The sequence below is a fragment of the Balaenoptera physalus genome (genome assembly GCF_965194825.1).
Source record: "Balaenoptera physalus genome assembly, chromosome: 13".
NCBI classification, from domain to species: domain Eukaryota; kingdom Metazoa; phylum Chordata; class Mammalia; order Artiodactyla; family Balaenopteridae; genus Balaenoptera; species Balaenoptera physalus.
In genome coordinates this window covers 73,345,095-73,364,646 of record NC_138892.1, presented here as the reverse complement: position 1 = coordinate 73,364,646, position 19,552 = coordinate 73,345,095, and the positions used below count along the sequence as shown (strand labels likewise).

Genomic DNA, 19,552 nt, shown 5'->3' with positions numbered 1-19,552 from the left:
CATTATAGAAATATTTGAGTTCAATAAATTCATTTCTTTCTTGAATAATAGACTGTTGGATATTAAAAGGTTATCAGGCATTAACAAGGATATTCAGATTTAAAGTTAGAGTCTTTTTGCAGTCTTTTGCAAAAATCCACTATCTTTAGTATTAGAAAAATCTCATGGTTCACTAATATTAGAAAGTGTTGTAGTTTAAAATATTAACATATTTTCCCACAAGTTCTTTATTGAACAGAAAAGTGATCTAGAACCATGATGAACAGCTTTCCCAATTTCTGAGAGTAATTTAATAAATAACATTGCCTTCTGAATTGTCTAAAAATTCAGAAAACAATTTGCTCCCTAAAATCTCTACACATTGGTTTAAAAATTTCTTATTTTCTAGAATTTGCAAATGGGACATGACAATACCTCATTTGCTCAAAGCTCAACCCATATTAAACAATGTTTGTGCTTCATAATGTTTAACATGTTTCGAAGGACTAAAGATAGAGACTAAAAACAAATAAATAAATAGGATTGATGAATATTTCTCATGAAATAGGCAAAAAAAAGTGTTTGAGAAATATAATTGGTAGAATAAAATAATACTGTTTTTATACCTTGATTTTTACCCAATATATTGATACAACTTAATGGATAAAAATAAAGATATGAGGCAATCATTAACCATTGTATAATATCATTTGTGAGTCATCTTAATCTGTTTTAGCAAAAATAAAAAATGATGAGCAGAAAAAATACACTAAGTGTAAAATGGACAAAATGTTGTCACATACAATTACTTACTTGAATTATACAACCGCCCTGAGCAATTGACAGTATATTCGGAATTATTTACATTTTATTTATGAAAAAAGTAATGTGTTTACTTCAGTCACAGAATGAGTATGTTGTGAGGCCAAAACAGGGCCAACACTGTTGATTCTTCATCCAGTTATTCACCATTACTACATAGGCCACCAACATGGTGAACTTCTGTCAAAAGTATAGAAAGATCTTGTCAACTTGCCTGTTCTTATTTTCAGCTGTGTTCCCAGTACCTAGCTGAATGACTGACTTGATAAATATCTGGTGGATATCTGGTGAATAAGTAAATAAATGAATAGGAACTCCCAGTCTGGTAAAGGATTAAGAGCTTTATTCTTATAAATGAGGCAAAAATAACAGGTTATGTGAAAGATAATCTTCCAGAAGAATTGGAGATGTGGGAGGGAGTAGGCTACTTGTTGCTCTACTCAAGTAGTGGAGCTTTGCATCCACACACGCACACCACTGTGTAGATCCATATCTCTACAAATCCAAGGCCTCCATCCTCATTTGGTCCTTTAGAATTCTTCAGATAAAGATTTGGAGCATTCTGAGTTATGCCAGGTTGTTGCAGAATTAGTTCCATTAGGTTAAGCCCAGGAGGAGGTAGAAGCACTTTGTAAAACAGTTAAGCATATAGAAGAGTTTTTAAAATCATTGACTGTGGATTCCAGAGGACAGGGTAAAAGTAATTGTGATAGAGAACAGGTTGTGGAAGAAGTAAGGGTTTAGAATAAAAGAGACAAAGCCCAGCATGACTTTAGAATGCCACAGATGATAGAGGAAACCAAAATGTAGGCTTTACTCAGTGTCAAAGAATGACAGGATATGAGGTATGGTGGAATTAATTGCTTCAAGACCTCAAACAGAATACTAATTCAAAGTTGCATGAATGAGAATAAAGTTAAGTTTTCAGAGGCAATCACAGTGTTAGCTGGTAGATAGCAAACTAGTCTGTAGAAAAAGGCAAGAGCATGACTTGGCGGGTGGGAAGTTCCCTTAAATTGAGCTCAGAAGGAAGCTTCCGGCAGTCAGAGACAAGACAGGCCTAGCGGGCGTGGTTGCATAATCCCTAGGAAGTCAGGTATAAAAAATTTCGAAGACATTTTAGATGTAGATATCTAAATATATACCCTCAGTCTTGGCTTCTCTGTATCTCTAGATTAGCACTTAATCGATAACTTGACATTTCCACTTTTATGTCTAATAGAAATCGCAGATTTAGCATGAGCTAAACAGAATTCTTGATTTTCTTTCAAACCCACACTTGTTCTATCAGTCTTTCCCATATCAATAAATGGTACCATCACTGACTCGTTTTACTCAGGAAAAAATCTTAAAGTTTCCCTTGATGCCTCTCTTTTAATCAGCTCTTTTAACATCAGCTGGAGGATCAAGGACAATTGGACAATCAACTGAAGGATCAGGGACAATTGAACCATCATCTGGAGGATCAAGGACAACTGGACCATCTGTTGTAAGATCAGGGACAACTGGATCATTATCTGGAGTGACAGAGACAACTGGACCATCAACAGAAGAATCAGGAACCACTAAACGATCAAATGAAGTCTCAGGAAAAACTGTACCATTAACTGAAGGATCAAGGACAACTGTGCAATCAATTGGAGTTACAGGGACTACTGGATCATCAACTGAAGAATCAGGGACAACAGTACCATCAACTGGAGTGGCAGGGACTACTGAAACATCAACTGGAGGATCAGGAACAACTGGATCATCAATTGGAGTATCAGGGGCTACTGGACCATCAACTGGTGATTCTGGGGCAACTGCATCATCAGCTTTAGGTTCAAAGACAAGTGAACGATCAGTTAGAGGATCAAGAACAACTGAGACATCAGATGCAGTGACAGGAACATATGAACCATCAATGAGAACATCAGGGACAACTGGAAAATCTAGGTCAACTGGACCATCTGTTGTAGGGTCAGAGACAACTGCTCCATTATTTGGAGCAATAGGGACTACTATTATTGGAAAAAGAACCAGTTTATGGTCATCTGGAGGATCAGGGATCCCTGGATCAACACCTGGAAATTCAATAGCAACTGGACCAAATATTGTAGGTTCAGAGACAAGTGCACCATTATCTGGGGCAACAGGGACCACTGTTATAAGATCAGGAAACAGATTACCCTCATATGGAGCATCTTGGACACCAGAACCATCAACTGGAGGATCAGCAACAACAGGACAATCTGGTGTAGGTTCAGAGACAAATGTACCATTATCTAGAGCAACAGGAACCACTGTTATAGGATCACGAACAAATTTACCCTCTTTTGGAGCATCAGGGACCCCTGGATCATCACCTGGAGGATCAGAAGCAACTGGACCAAAGGTTGTAGGTTCATGGACAACTACACCATTACCTGGAGCAAGAGGGACAACTGTTATAGGATCAGGGACAAATGGATCATCCCTTGAAGGATCAATGACAAGTGGATCAACAGCTGGACTGACAGGAACAACTAAAATCTCTGTTGTAGGGTTGGGGACAACTGGACCATCATCTGGAACATCAGGAGCAACTGGAACAGCAAGTGACAGTTCAGGAGCAACTCGATCATTAGCTGAGGTGACAGGAACAACTGGAATCTCTGTTGTAGGTTCAGGGACAACTAGATCATCACCTGGAGGATCAGGAGCAAGTGGACCACCTGTTGTAGTTTCAGAGACAACTGCACCATTATCTGGAGCAACACGGACCACTGTTACAGGGACAGGAGTCAGTTTACCATCAGTTGAAAGAACAGCCATGACTAGTTCAATACCTCGAGGATCAGGGACAACTGGACAATCTGTTGTAGGTTCAGAGACAACTGCATATTTATCTGGAACAACAGAGACCACTGTTATAGGAACAGGAAGTAGTTTACCCTCATCTGGAGCATCAGGGACCCCTGGACCATCACCTAGCAAATCAGCAGCAACTGGATCACCTGGTATAGGTTCAGAGACAAATACACCATTATCTGGAGCAACAGGAAACATAGTTACAGAATCAGGAACGGGTTTACCCTTATCTGGAGCATCAGGGAAATCTGGATCATCACCTGGAGGATCAGCAGCAACTGGACCACCTGGTATTGGTTCAGAGACAACTGCAGCATTATCTGGAACAACAGGAACTGCAGCTATAGCATCAGGAACAAGCTTATCATCAGTTGAAGGATCAGGGACCAATAGATCACTATCTGGAAGATCAGGGACAAGTGGACCAACTGGTCTAAGTTCAGAGATATCTGTGCCATTATCTGCAACAACAGAAACTAATGTTATAGGATCAGGAACAAGTTTAGGCTCATCTGGAGCATCAGGGACCCCAGGATCATCACCTGCAGGATCGGCAGCAACTGGACCACATGGTGTTGGTTCAGAGACAATGGCACCATTATCTGGAGCAACAGGGACTGCTGCTATAAGATCAGGAACCGGTTTAACATCGGTTTTAAAATCAGGGACCACTAGATCAATACCAGGAAGATCAGGGACAACTGGACCACCTGCTGTAAGTTCAGAGACAACTGCACCAATATTTGGAACAAGAGGAACTGCAACTATAGGATCAGGTACAAGTTTACCATCGGTTGAGGGATCAGGGAGCACTAGATCACTACCTGGAGAATCAGGGACAAGTGGACCACCTAGTGTAAGTTCAGATATAACTGCCCCATTATCTGGAACAACAGGGTCTAATGTTATAGGATCAGGAAGCAATTTACCATCATCTGGATCATCAGGGAACCCTGGATCATCACCTGGAGGATCAGCAGGAACTGGAACACCTGGTGTTGGTTCAGAGACAACAGCACCATTTTCCGGAGCAACAGAGACCACTGCTATAGGATCAGGAACAAGTTTACCCTCATCTGGAGCATCAGGGAACCCTGGATCATCACTTGGAGGATCAGCAGCAACTGGACCACCTGGTATTGTTTCAGATACAACTGCCCTATTATCTGGTGCAACAGGGACTGCTGCTTTAGGATCAGGAACCAGTTCACCATTGGTTGAAGGATCAGGGATCACTAGATTAATACCTGGAGGAATAGGGACAACTGGACCACGTGCTGTAGGTTCCGAGACAACTGCATCATTATCTGGAGCAAGAGGAACTGCAGGTACAGGATCAGGAACAAGTTTACCATCACTTGAGGGGTCAGGGACAATTAGATCACTACCTGGAGGATCAGGAGCAAGTGGAACACCTGGTGTAAATTCAGAGATTACTGTGCCATTATCTGGAGCAACAGGGACAAATGTTATAGGAGCAGGAAGCAGTTCACCCTCATCTGGAGCATCAGGGATCCCTGGCTCATCACCTGGAGTATCAGTGACAAGTGGACCACCCGGTATAGGTTCAAAGACAAATGCACCATTTTCTAGAGCAACAGGGACTACCGTTAGAGGATCGGAAATCAGTTCACCCTCATCTGGAATATCAGGGACACCTGGAACAAAACCTGGAAAATCAGTAGCAAGTGGACCAAATACTGTAGGTTCAGAAACAAGTGCACCATTATCTAGAGCAACAGGAACCACTGATAAAGGATCAGGAACGAGTTTACCCTCATTTGGAGCATCAGTGACACCTGGATCATCACCTGGAGGATCAGCAGCAACTGGACCACCTGGTATTGGTTCAGAGACAACTCCACCATTATCTGGAGCAACAGGAACTGCAGCTATAGCATCAGGAACAAGTTTACCATCGGTTGAGGAATCAGGGACCACTAGATCAGAACCTGGAAGATCAGGGACAAGTGGACAAACTGGTCTAAATTCAGAGATATCTGTGCCATTATCTGCAACAACAGGGACTAATGTTATAGGATCAGGAACAGGTTTACCCTCATCCGGAGCATCAGGGACCCCAAGATCATCACCTGCAGGATCAGAAGCAACTGGACCATATGGTGTTGATTCAGAGACAATGGCACCATTATCTGGAGCAACAGGGACTGCTGCTATAAACCAATGTTTAACATCGGTTTTAAAATCAGGGAGCACTAGATCAATACCAGGAAGATCAGGGACAACTGGACCACCTGCTGTAAGTTCAGAGACAACTGCACCAGTATCTGGAACAAGAGGAACTGCAACTATAGGATCAGGTACAAGTTTACCATCGGTTGAGGGATCAGGGAGCACTAGATCATTACCTGGAGGATCAGGGACAAGTGGACCACCTAGTGTAAGTTCAGATATAATTGCGCCATTATCTGGAGCAACAGGGACTAGTGTTACAGGATCAGGAACCAGTTTACCAATATCTAGAGCATCAGGGACTCTTCGATCATCAACTGGAGGATCAGCAGCAACTTCATCACCTGGTGCTGGTTTGGAGACAACAGCAACACTATCTGGAGCAACAGGGACTGCTGCTATGGGAGCAGGAATCAGTTTACTCTCAGCTGAAGAAACAGGGACCACTAGATCAATTTCTCAAGAATCAGGGACAACTGCACTACCTGGTGTAGGTTCACAGACAACTGCAGCATTATCTGGAGCAACAATAACTGCAGCTATAGGATCAGCAACCAGTTTACCATCAGTTGAGGGATCAAGGACCACTAGATCACTACCTGGAAGATCAGGGACAACTGAACCACCTGGTGTAAGTTCAGAGATAACTGCACAGTTATCTGGAGCAACAGTGACTAATGTTATAGGATCAGGAACCAGTTTACCCTTGTCCGGATCATCAGGAACCCCTGGATCATCAACTGGAGTATCAGCAGCACGTGCACCACCTGGTGTTGGTTTGCAGACAACTGCACCATTATCTGGAGCAACAAGGACCAGTGCTTTAGGATCAGGAACCAGTTTACCATCAGTTGAAGGACCAGGGACCATTAGATTAATACCTGGAAGATCAGGGACAACTGGACCACCTGCTGTAGGTACAGAGAAAACTGCACCATTACCTGGAGCAAGAGGAACTGCAGGTTTAGGATCAGGAACAAGTTTACCATTGGTTGAGGGATCAAGGACCACTAGATCACCACCTGGAGGATTAAGGACAAGTGGACGACCTGGTGTAAGTTCAGATATAACTGTGCCATTATCTGGAGCAAGGAGAACTGCTGCTATAAGTCCAGGAGCACGTTTACCCTCATCTGGAGCATCAGGAACCCCTGGATCATCCCCTGGAGGATCAGCAGCAACTGGACTACCTGGTATTGGTTCAGAGACAACTGCAGCATTATCTGTAGCAACAAGAACTGCAGCTATAGGATCAGGTACCAGTTTACCATCAGTGAAGGGATCAGGGACCACCAGATCACTATCTGGAGGATCAGGGACAAGTGGACAACCTGGTGTAAGTTCAGGTATAACTGTGCCATTATCTGGAGAATCAGGGAGTAATATTATAGGATCAGGAACAAGTTTACCCTCATCTGGAGCATCAGGAAACCCTGGATCATCACCTGGAGGATCGGCAGCAACTGGAACACCTAGTGTTGGTTCAGAGATAACGGAACCATTATCTGGAGCAACAGGGACTGCTGCTATAGAATCAGCAAACGGTTTACCATCAGTTGAAAGATTAGGGACCACTAGATCAATACCCGGAGGATCAGGGACAACTTTATCAGGTGCTGTAAATTCAGAGACAACTGCATCTTTATTTGGAGCAACAGGGACTCATGTTATAGGATCAGGAACAATAGGGACCCCTGGGTCATCACCTGGAGGATCAGCAGCAACTGGACCACCTGGTATTGTTTCAGACACAACTGCCTTATTTTCTGGAGAATCAGGGGTCATTGCTATCGGATCAGGAACCAGTTTGCCCTTATCAGGAGCATCAGGGACGCCTAGATTGTCACCTGGGGGATCAGAGGCAAGTGGATCACCTGTTATAGTTTCAGAGATAACTCCACCGTTATCTGTAGCAACAGGAACTGCAGCTATAGGATCCGGAACTAGTTTACCATCAGTTGAGGGATCAGGGACCACTAGATCACTACCTGGAGGATCAGAGACAAGTGGACCACCTGGGGTAAGTTCAGATATAACTGCGCCATTATCTGGAACAATAGGGACTAATGTTATAGGATCAGAGACCAGTTTAACCTCATCTGGAACATCAGGGACACCTGGATCGTCAACTGGAGGATCAGCAGCAAGTGAACCACCTGGTATTGGTTTGCAGACAACAGCACCATTTTCTGGAGCAACAGAGACCACTCCTATAGGATCAGGAACCAGTTTATCCTCATCTGGAACATCAGAGACACCTGGATCATCTACAGGAGGATCAGCAACTGGACCACCTGGTATTGTTTCAGACACAACTGCCTTATTATCTGGAGCAGCAGGGACTGCTGCTATAGGATTAGGAACCAGTTTACCTTCATCTGGAGTATCAGAAACCCCTGGATCATCACCTGGAGGATCATCAGCTGCTGGACCACCTGGTCTTGGTTCAGAGACAACTGCACCATTATCTGGAGCAACAGAAACCACTGCTTTTAGATCAGTAACCAGTTTACCATCAGTTGAAGGACCAGGGACCACTAGATTAACACCTGGAGGCATAGGGACAACTGAACTACCTGTTGTAGTTACAGAGACAACTGCACCATTATCTGGAGAAAGAGAAGCTTCAGGTTTAGGATCAGGAACAGGTTTACCTTCAGTTGAGGGATCAGGGAGCACTAGATCACTACCTGGAGGATCAGGGACAAGTGGACGACCTCGTGTAAGTTCAGAGATAACTGCGCCATTATCTGGAGCAACAGGGACTAATGTTATAGGATCAGGAAGCAGTTTACCATCATTTGGGGCATCAGGAACCCCTGGATTATCACCTGGAGAATCAGCAGCAAGTGCAACACCTGGTGTTGTTTTGCAAACAGCTGCACCATTATCTGCAGCAACAGGGTCTGCTGCTATAGGACCAAGAAGAAGTTTACCTTCATTTGGGGCATCAGGAACCCCTGGATTATCGCCTGGAGGATCAGCAGCAAGTGCACCACCTGGTGTTGTTTTGCAAACAACTGCACCATTATCTGCTGCAACAGGGTCTGCTGCTATAGGATCAGGAATCGGTTTACCGTTAGTTGAAGGATCTGGGACCACTAGATCAATAACTGGTGGATCAGACACAACTGTACCAGCTGCTGTACGTTCAGAGCCAACTGCACCATTATCTGGAAAAACAGGGACTAATTTTATACGATCGGGAACAAGTTTACCCACATCAGGAGCCTCAGGAAACCCTGGATCATCACCTGGAGGATCGGCAGCAACTGGAACACATGGTGTTGGTTCAGAGACAAGTGCACAATTAGCTGGAGCAATAGAGACCGCTGCTCTAGGATCAGCAAACAGTTTACCAACAGTTGAAAGATTAAGGACCACTAGATCAATACCTGGAGGATCAGGGACAACTGGACCACTTGCTGTAAGTTCAGAGACAACTGCATCTTTATTTGGAACAACAGGGCCTCATGTTATAAGATCAGGAGCAGTAAGGACCCCTGCATCATCACCTGGAGGCTCAGCAGCAACTGGATCACCTGGTATTGTTTCAGACACAACTGCCCTATTATCTGGAGAAACAGGGACCATTGTTATCGGATCAGGAACCGGTTTACCCTCATCTGGAGCATCAGGGACCACTGGATTGTCACCTAGAGGATCATCAGCAAGTGGATCACCTGTTATTGTTTCAGAGACAACTGCAGCATTATCTGGAGCAACAGGAATTGCCACTATAAGACCAGGAACCGGTTTACACTCATCTGGAACATCAGGGACCCCTTTATCATCTCCTGGAGGATCAACAACAAGTGGACCACTTGGTATTGGTTCAGAGACAACTGCACCATTATCTGGAGCAACAGGAGCTGCAACTATAGGATCAGGAACCAGTTTACCATCAGTTGAGGGATCAGGGACCACTAGATCACTACTTGGAGGATCACGGACAAGTGGACAACCTGGTGTAAGTTCAGACATAACTGCGTCATTGTCTGGAACAACAGAGTCTAATGTTATAGGATCAGGAAGCACTTTACCCTCATCTGGAGCATCAGTGAACCCTGGATCATCACCCGGAGGATCAGCAGCAACTGGACCACCTCGTGTTGTTTCAGAGACAACGGCACCATTTTCTGGAGCATCAGAGACTGCTGCTTTAGGATCAGGAACCAGTTTACTCTCATCTGGAGCATCAGGGAACCCTGGATCATCACCCAGAGGATCAGCAACAACTGGACCACGTGGTGTTGTTTCAGACACAACTGCCCTATTATTTGGAGCAAAAGGGACCGCTGCCTTAGTATCAGGAACAAGTTTACTCTCATCTGGAGCGTCAGGGACTGCTGGACCATCACCTGGAGGATCAGCAGCAACTGGATCACCTGTTATTGTTTTGGAGACAAATGCGGTATTATCTGGAGCAACAGGAACTGCAGTTATAGGTTCAGGAACAAGTTTACCATCAGTTGAGGGATCAGGGGCCACTAGATCACTACCTGGAGGATCAGAGACAAGTGGACCAACTGGTTTAAGTTCAGAGATAACTGAGCAATTATCTGGAACAACAGGGACTAATGTTATAAGATCAGGAACTAGTTTACCCTCATCTGGAACATCAGGAAACCCTGCAATATCACCTGGAAGATCAGCAGTGACTGGACCACCTGTTGTAGGTTCAGAGACATTTAGACCAGTATCTGGAGCAATAGGCACCACTCTTACAGGATCTGGAGACAGTTTAACATCATTTGAAAGAACAGCCTCTACTAGATCAATTCCTGGAGGATCAAGGAGAACTGGACTATCAGTTGTAGGTTCAGAGACAACTGTGTCTCTATTTGGAGCAACAGGGACCACTGTTATTGCATCAAGAACCAGCTTGCCATCAGCTGAAAGATCTGCCACCAGTAGTTCAATGCATGTAGGGTCAGGGACAAGCGGACCATATGTTGTAGGTTCAGACACAAGTGCACCATTATCTAGAGTGACAGGGACCACTGTTATAGGATCAGGAACAGGTTTACCATCAATTGAAGGATCAGGGACCACTAGATCGGTACCTGGAGGATCAAGGACAACTGGACCACCTGGTGTAAGCTCAAAGACAATTTCATCTTTATCTGGAGCAACAGGTACTAATGTTATGGAATCAGGAACCAGTTTACCCTCGTCTGGAGCATCAGGGACCCCTGGATCATCGCCTGGAGAATCAGCAGCACCTGCACCACCTGATGTAGGTTCAGAGACAACTGCACCATTATCTGTAGGAACAAGGACTACTATTTATGGATTAGGAACCAGTTTACCATCATCGGTAATATCGGCAAACCCTGGATCATTACCTGGTGGATCACCGACCCCTGGATCACCTGGTTCAAGTTCAGAGACAACTGCACCATCATCTGGAGCAACAACAACCACTGTTATAGGATTAGTAACCAGTTTACCATTAGTTGAAGGATCAGCGACCACTAGATCAATACTTGGAGGATCAGAGACAAGTGGACCATCTGTTGTAGGTTCAGAGACAACTGCACCATTATCTGGAGCTACAGGGACCACTGTTATTGTGACAAGAACCAGTTTGTCATCAGTTGAAGCATCAGCCACCACTAGTTCAACATCTGGGGGGTCAGGGACAAGTCGACCATATGTTGTAGGTTCAGAGACAAGTACACCATTATCTGCAACAACAGGTACCACTGTTATAGGATCAGGAAACAGTATACCCTCATCTGGAGCATCAGGGACTCCTGGATCATTGCCTGTAGGATCAGCACCAACTGAACCACCTGGTGTAAGTTCAGAGACAACTGCACCATTATCTGGAGCAACAAGGACCACAGTTATAGGAAGAGGAACTAGTTTACCAACAGTTGAAGGATCAGTCACCACTAGATCAATACCTGGAGGATCAGGAACAGCTGGATCATCTTTTGTAGGTTCAGAGACAACTACACCATTATCTGGAGAAATAGGGACGACTGTTATGGGATCAGGGACAAGTTTACAATCAGTTGTAGGATCAGGGATAACTGGATCCACAGTTGTACTGCTAGGAACAACTAGAATCTCTATTGTAAGTTCAGGGACAACTGGATCATTATCTGGACCATCAGAGACAACTGGAACATCAATTGAAAGATTAGGAACAACTCGTTCATTATCTGGAGTGACAGGAACCAATAGAATCTCTATTGTAAATTCAGGTATAACTACACTATCATCTAGAGCAACACTGACCCCTGAATCATCACCTGGAGGATCTGTATCAACTGAATCACCTGATGTAGGTTTAGGGACAACTGGATCATTAGCTGAAGCATCATGGACAACTGAAACATCAGCTGAAGAATCAGGCAAAACTGGAACTTTTGTTTCAGGTACCAGGACAACTGGATTATCAGCTGGAAGTTCAGGGACAACTCGATCATCTATTATAGGATCAGGAACAACAGGACCAGCAGGTGAAGTATCAGGGACAGCTGGACCATCATCTGGAGGATCAAGGACAACTAGAACATCAATTAAAGGATTTGGAACAACTGGTTCATTAGCTGGAGTTACAGGAACAACTATAATCTATGCTGAAATTTCAGGGACAGCTGCACCATTATCTGGGGTGACTAGGACTCCTGTATTATCACCAGGAGGATCAGCATCAACTGGAACAAGTGTTGTAGGGTCAAGGACAATGGGATCATCAGGTGGAGATTTATGGAGAACTGGACCATCAACTGGGGAAACAGGAACCACTGGATCATCACCTGGAGAAACAGTGTCAGGTGGTACTTCTGCTGTAGGTTCAGGGACAACTGTACCATCTCCTGGAGTCACAAGGACAGCAGGAGTTTCAGAGACCATTCAATCATCTGTTATAGGATCTGAGACAACCACACCTGCAGTTGAAGGATCAGAGACAACTGGATCAACAGCTGGACTGACTATAACCACTAAGACATCTGTTGTAGGTTCAGGGACAACTGGACCATCATCTGAAGTGACAAGAACAACAATAACATCTGGTGTAGTTTCAGGGACAATGGGACCACCATCTGGAGAAAGAAGGATCACTGTTATAGGATCAGGGTCAAGTGGATCATCAGCTGAAGGATCAGAGACAACTGGATCAACTGCTGGACTGACTATAACCACTAGGACATCTATTGTAGGTTCACGGACAACTGGACCATCATCTGGAGTGACAGGGACAAAAATAACATCTGTTGTAGGTTCAGGGACAACTGGACCACCATCTGGAGAAAGAAGGACCACTGTTATTGAATCAGGAGCAAGTGGATCATCAGCTGAAGCATCACGGACAACTGGATCAGCAGGTGGACTAACAATAACCACTAGAACATCTGGTAGGGGTTCAGGGGCAAGTGCACTATCATCTGGAATAACAAGGACAACAATAACATCCAGTGTAGGTTTAGGGACAACTGGATCATCATCTGGAGAAACAGGGACCACTGTTGTTGAATCAGGAACAAGTGGACCCTTAGGTGAAGGATCAGGGACAACTGCATCACCAGATGGATTGACAAGAACCACTAAAATCTCTGTTGTAAGTTTAGGGACTACTGGACCATCATCTGGAGTGATGTGGACAACACAAACATCTATTGTAGGTTCAGGGACAACTGGATCATCAACTGGAGTATTAGAGACACTTGATACATCAGCTGAAGGATTGAAGACAACTAGACCATCAATTGGAAGATCATGGACAACTGGGACATCAGTTGAAGGATCTGGAACAACTGGATCATCAACTTTTACAACCACAGGGGCCAGGAGGACAACTTGGGTGCCAGGAAGTGAGGTTACCACATATGAAGGCAAGTCAAGTTAGCTATATTTAGACAATAATATAAATAATTTTAATTTGATAGAGCTCTAATTTTGAACTATATTACTTTATCAGAATTATACTATTTAGAACTAATTGTTGAATAAAGATGGGAACTTTGTAGAATATTATTATTTTAAATTGATTCCTCAGACCCCTTAAGAAGGTTATGTTTTCATCCCTGCTACTTCTTTTGTGTCCAGGTGAAATCAGTAGATCAGTGGGAGCTACCAGAGGTGCTGGTAGTGGAGGCCCAGTCGGAGCATCAAGCTTTGGAGCCACTTCTGCGGGGAGCCAAGCAGGCAAGACTCACCAGGGTGCTCCTTTGGTGGTCCAACATGAGCATGGCTTAGGCCCAAATTACAATAAAAATTTAAGTTAATTTAAGCAAGGACCACATTTTTGCAGAAATGATTAAGAGGTGTTCTAGGTTTATTATTAGCATCTAAATTTGAAATTTACTTAAATGGCAGTAAGTTTATAATTTTTACAAAATGAACCATGTGAAGATAATAGTCAGTTATCCTTTTAACCAGACACAACTGAAGAACCATATGGAGAAACTACTGAAGTGGGTGAAAGCATGACCAGATCAACTACACCCAGAAAATCAGGCGGGTGGGAAGGGAAGCTATTGGCCCCAGTTACAACCCAACATAAGTTTTTTTGATAAATCTGATAAATATCCGTATTGGATATTAGTGTATTATAAGTTTAGAAATCAGAAAATCTGATCCAAATTATCTGGTATTGAGGACCTTGGATATTTTGTTAGGTGTTTTCAGACCAGTACTGCAACTGCAATACCTGGACTCAAAGTAGTTACATTGTTAAATGTCCAGGTAGTGTCCTAATAAAATAAGAACATTGCTCATGACTTTCTACTTTTAATCTCACATTCCGTAGGAGCCACCCCTAGCTCAACAATTGCACCAGAAAGATCCACTACTACTGGTAAGTAAGCAGGGGATGTGAGATGTATTTTTTGACTTGTTTTCATGCTCACTGGTTAATTAAAAATGGCATAATAATTAATAACAATTCCAGTTAAATAATACAATGCCCTAAAATCTATTATGTCATTTAAATATTTAAATAAGTATTGTTATCTCATTTTACTCATGAAGAACTTAGAAAAGATATTACATAAGTTGGTCCAGGTTCTACAGCAAATCAAATAATGGAGACAATATATTTTTTTAACATCTTTATTGGAGTATAATTGCTTTACAATGGTGTGTTAGTTTCTGCTTTATAACAAAGTGAATCAGCTATACATATACATATATCCCCATATCTCTTCCCTCTTGGGTCTCCCTCCCACCTTCCCTATCCCACCCCTCTAGGTGGACACAAAGCACCGAGCTGATCTTCCTGTGCTATGCGGCTGCTTCCCATTAGCTATCTATTTTACATTTGGTAGGGTATATATGTCAATGCTACTCTCTCACTTTGTCCCAGATTACACTTCCCCCTCCCTGTGTCCTCAAGTCCATTCTTTACATCTGTGTCTTTATTCCTGTCCTGCCCCTAGGTTCTTCAGAACCATTTTTTTTTTTTTTTTTTTTTAGATTCCATATATATGTGTTAGCATATGGTATTTATTTTTCTCTTTCTGACTTACTTCACTCTGTATGACAGACTCTAGGTCCATCCACCTCACTACAAATAACTCAATTTCGTTTCTTTTTATGACTGAGTAATATTCCATTGTATATATGTGCCACATCTTCTTTATCCATTCATCTGTCAATGGACACTTAGGTTGCTTCCATGTCCCGGCTATTGTAAATAGAGCTGCAATGAACATTGTGGTACATGACTCTTTTTGAATTATGGTTTTCTCAGGGTATATGCCCAGTAGTGGGATTGCTCGGTCATATGGTAGTTCTATTTTTAGTTTTTTAAGGAACCTCCATACTGTTCTCCATAGTGGCTGTATCAATTTACATGTGGAGACAATATTTTTATCCATTGTTTACTGACTCTACAGTCTGCTCTTTACCACAAGGGCATCCTCCACTAAGGCAAATATACAATGATCTTTAGTGACCCATTAATAAAAGCTTGCATTTAATATTTACATAGCTTAAATTTTCCCCATTTCTAACTATAAAAACTACAGCAGCAGATAATAAAAAAAAGTATAACATTTTTAATATGTTGAGAAACTTTGGCATTTTGCCATTCTGAAATCACAAGATTTGGGGCATTTTAGTTATGAAAATTATACTACTATTGTTTTGCAAATCAAAATTTTATCTCTTCATTTCTTTTTACAATTATTACAACATGACATAAAATTCACAAATACTTATAAGACAATTTTTTCTTAACAATAAAGGGACTATTTATTCAAGCCTATAATATATTATCAAGTTTCTAGATTAGTAACACTGGGTTGGCCAAAAAGTTCGTTTGGGTTTTCCTGTAGCATCGTATGGAAAAACCCGAATGAACTTTTTGGCCAAGCCAATATACTCATATTGAGTATATTGGGAAAAACTTCATTTCTCAGTTTGCAGGTTATCTAATAGAACCTAGGTTTTAGTGAATAAATTGTCCAATATTTAAAGAATAGATTGCTTGTTCTTTCTTTTCCTGGTGAAGATTTATCCTATGTTTATTCTAACTACTCTTATAAACTCCCCTTATATAAAATTATTTTACAAACTAATCACTAGAAAATAATTAATTTGATAATTTGGTGCAGACTAAATGTATAATATTATCTTTTCAATCTATGGTTATGCTAACCTAAATGAATTGCCATGCTTCATATTATATATTGAACGTCATAATTGTAAATTAATTCCGTAGTTACTAATATGTGACTCCTGGGCACAGTATGTATTTTATCTTTTTTTTTTTTGCATTTTCCAAGTTCAAGACTTTAGTCTTTAAATGGAACCAAAGAAGAATTACATATGTGTAAACATTTTATTTGGGAAAAGGGCAATGCTTTTGTTTATAGTTTGATAATTTGTAACTCATAGATGATTCCTTAAAAGAGCACTTTGCAATTTCTCTCCCAAGAGATCTCTCACCCTGAATAGAATTTCTAAGATGAGCCTCTGTGGAAATGACATATTTCTGTTTTCTAATAAAAAATTTTATATATCATAGCAGTTGAAGCATTGTGGTGAATTTTAAAAATAAAATTCAAGTATATTATTTAATTGAAACATGAATTTAATTTTTCTTTATTAGGCTCAGATAATACAATTCCACCAGAACCTGTTGTAGGTAAGTTGGTATTAAAATGACAAAATTATGCTTTTCCACAATGTGCCTTGAAATAATATTTCTATTTTTTCTACTTGAGCTCTGAAAAATATCTAAGGGACTGTGATATTCTTCTCAAATTTTAACCTAATACAAATTAATCTGTATGAATTGAGATAAATAAAAATGTACATTTATAAATATATTTGTATTTTTAAATTTTAGTGCCACTGAAGCAGCCTGAGTAACAGATGAAAAAATGTCACATTGTAAATGTGGATTTGAAAAAAAATGGTGTTACAGTAACTAGAATCAAAAATATGATAGCAGAAGTCTTAATTTATCAGATTAATAAAACATAAACTTCAAATTAGATTTTGGTAGCATAGGGCTCTTGCTTTTTCTATTTTTATACCTTCTTAAATCATACCAAAGACATATTGAATCTCATATATAATTATTAAATTCTACACTGGTTGTGTACAAACTTACAGAACCAATCAAATAAACAAAAATGACTCTAGAAATACCCTCTTTATTAAATAAAAAGGCAGTCCCATATTTCTCAGCATATTATTTGTCACCTACCATTTCCATTAAATTTTTTATCTTTTATTGCATCCTGGTGTCTCTTCTAAATTTAACAGTTTTAAAAGATATGCAAAAGAAATTTATTTTTTAGAATGTTCCACTTTTTCTTAATTGTTCCCCCTCTGCATTCTTTTAGCATTTACATTTGAGTGTAACCTCCATGAGGACAGACATTTTTTTCTTATTTTGTTCACTGATATAAAATCCCTTTCTGGTCCTTATCTGATGAGGTGTTTGATTTTGATACTTGCCCCCCTGATCCACTAGATTCTACCTTTGTGGAATGGGGACCATTCAATATGCATCACTCTGTTGTCACTCATTGCCTACTATCAGAAACCTGAGAGATCCTTTAAGACAGGCATTTCCAACACAGGTATGGTTGAAATAATAATAAGAACACCGCTATAGGCACTCAGGACATGAAGCTTTTTGTAGGGCTGCTGTGAAAAAATAATACTAAATGCCTCTTCCCCATATCCCAAATGCCCAGAATTTACTGTTCTCCTATTTTCTACCTCAGAGGCTACAACTTCCAGAGAAGGTATTGGTACTGCTGGAATTGGATTCCAGACAGGTGAGAAGGAGCAACTCCTGTCTTGTTATTACCACTAATTATGACACAGGAGGTCCTAGAGAGAATTTCTGGAGAACAGTTCATATTTACTCTACCAATACTGCATTTTAGACAAATTAATTATTTTTCAGTTTTGAATTTTTTTTCTGAAAAGTTGCTAATAACAGAATCTAGAGTCGTAGATGTAATCCCTGAAGTTGGGATTGTAGTAATTGTTATGAATAACTTCTCCTGTGGACTTACATGTACCATAAGCTTTGATGAGGGAAGAGTGAGAAAACTTTGTATTCCTGAGAAACTGAGAAGAGTTACAGGAACGTAGGAAACATGTCTGTCCCACGTAGATGTATGCTTTTCACAAGGAAGCAATGAAGAGCATAGTATTTTCCCAGTGTCTCAAGTTCTCAGCACACTCATGGCTTCTGTTTTGAATCCAGAGCAGGTACCAGTGTAGCATCAGAAAGCCAAGTCATAGGGAGTAAGACAGGACGGGGTGGGAGAAACCCACCCTGTTTCCTCGATGTAGAATGCCAGGAGGCATGTCTCTGGTTGAGAACATTGTCTCTATGATTGCTTTGGTAATAAAATGGTTAATGAAAACTACACAGGGCTCATCATCAGAGAAGAGTCAGTGAGCAGTCCAGTTAGATACTATGAAGATATACCTAGGTTCTTTCTAGAGGCATGCTTTTAGGAAAGAAACATGAGCACCATGGTGACTACATTTCATTTTGTGTTTCAGGTGCCACTGAGGTAGCCCCTGGCACAACTGTTGCCCCTGGCAGTTTCAACACAGGTGAGTCAACAAGGTGACATAGAATCTTCCACAGTCCTCCCACAAATTAGATGTCTCCTCTGTTACTATCTTTTGCAGACCTACTGCCATATCCTGTCCATGATCCTTAAATATTCTCCAGTTAACTCTTTCCTCCTTCTCTCCTGCAGAAGGAGAAAGTGAAACAACCGGAGTTGGAATAGCCAAAGGTGAGCCCTGCTAAGCTAATACCTGAACTTTATGATAACTTCTCAAAAACAATCTTCTGAAAATATATCTGCACTCTTTATATGTGTTATATTGAGCAAATTCAGAAAAACAAGACAAGACAGTTTCCTTATTTCCTGAGCTTATAAGAGCCTTCACTAGACTATTGTGAGGTCAAACTAGGGACAGATAAACTGGTAATGTGGAGAGAAATTTCCTATCTCCCCTCCAAAGAAAGGGACCTGATAATTGAGCACCTTCTCAGTAAAATTGTAGAAAGACATATTACAAGGGGCATATATGGATCACGTACTGGTACTAAAAGTCTCAGGGTTATAGTTTGCTGCTGCACAGAGACTTTAGATTCCTATTTAAATCACGTGGTGAACAGCAATTGAGCTAGTGACCACTGACCCTTTCTTGTTTTAGGTACTACTAGTATAGTCTCTGGAAAAACTCTGGAACCTGGAAGTTACAACACAGGCAAGTA

General features: G+C 41.4%; 1 protein-coding gene and 1 long non-coding RNA gene across 2 annotated transcripts in view; one reads left to right on the top strand and one right to left on the bottom strand.

The window, feature by feature from the left end:
- Window positions 1-19,552, bottom strand: part of LOC309641933 — an 870,732-nt gene that overhangs the window by 159,063 nt on the left and 692,117 nt on the right. The window lies entirely within an intron of this gene.
- MUC19 (mucin 19, oligomeric) overlaps window positions 1-19,552 on the top strand; it is a gene marked incomplete at its 5' end in the record, with an annotated part of 121,234 nt that overhangs the window by 68,271 nt on the left and 33,411 nt on the right. The window contains 8 exons of the mRNA XM_082421153.1: window positions 2,184-13,685; window positions 13,891-13,989; window positions 14,594-14,641; window positions 16,898-16,933; window positions 18,027-18,080; window positions 18,823-18,876; window positions 19,026-19,064; window positions 19,492-19,545. Of these exons, the coding sequence (XP_082277279.1) occupies window positions 2,184-13,685; window positions 13,891-13,989; window positions 14,594-14,641; window positions 16,898-16,933; window positions 18,027-18,080; window positions 18,823-18,876; window positions 19,026-19,064; window positions 19,492-19,545 (11,886 nt within the window). The remainder of the gene's footprint in view (window positions 1-2,183; window positions 13,686-13,890; window positions 13,990-14,593; window positions 14,642-16,897; window positions 16,934-18,026; window positions 18,081-18,822; window positions 18,877-19,025; window positions 19,065-19,491; window positions 19,546-19,552) is intronic.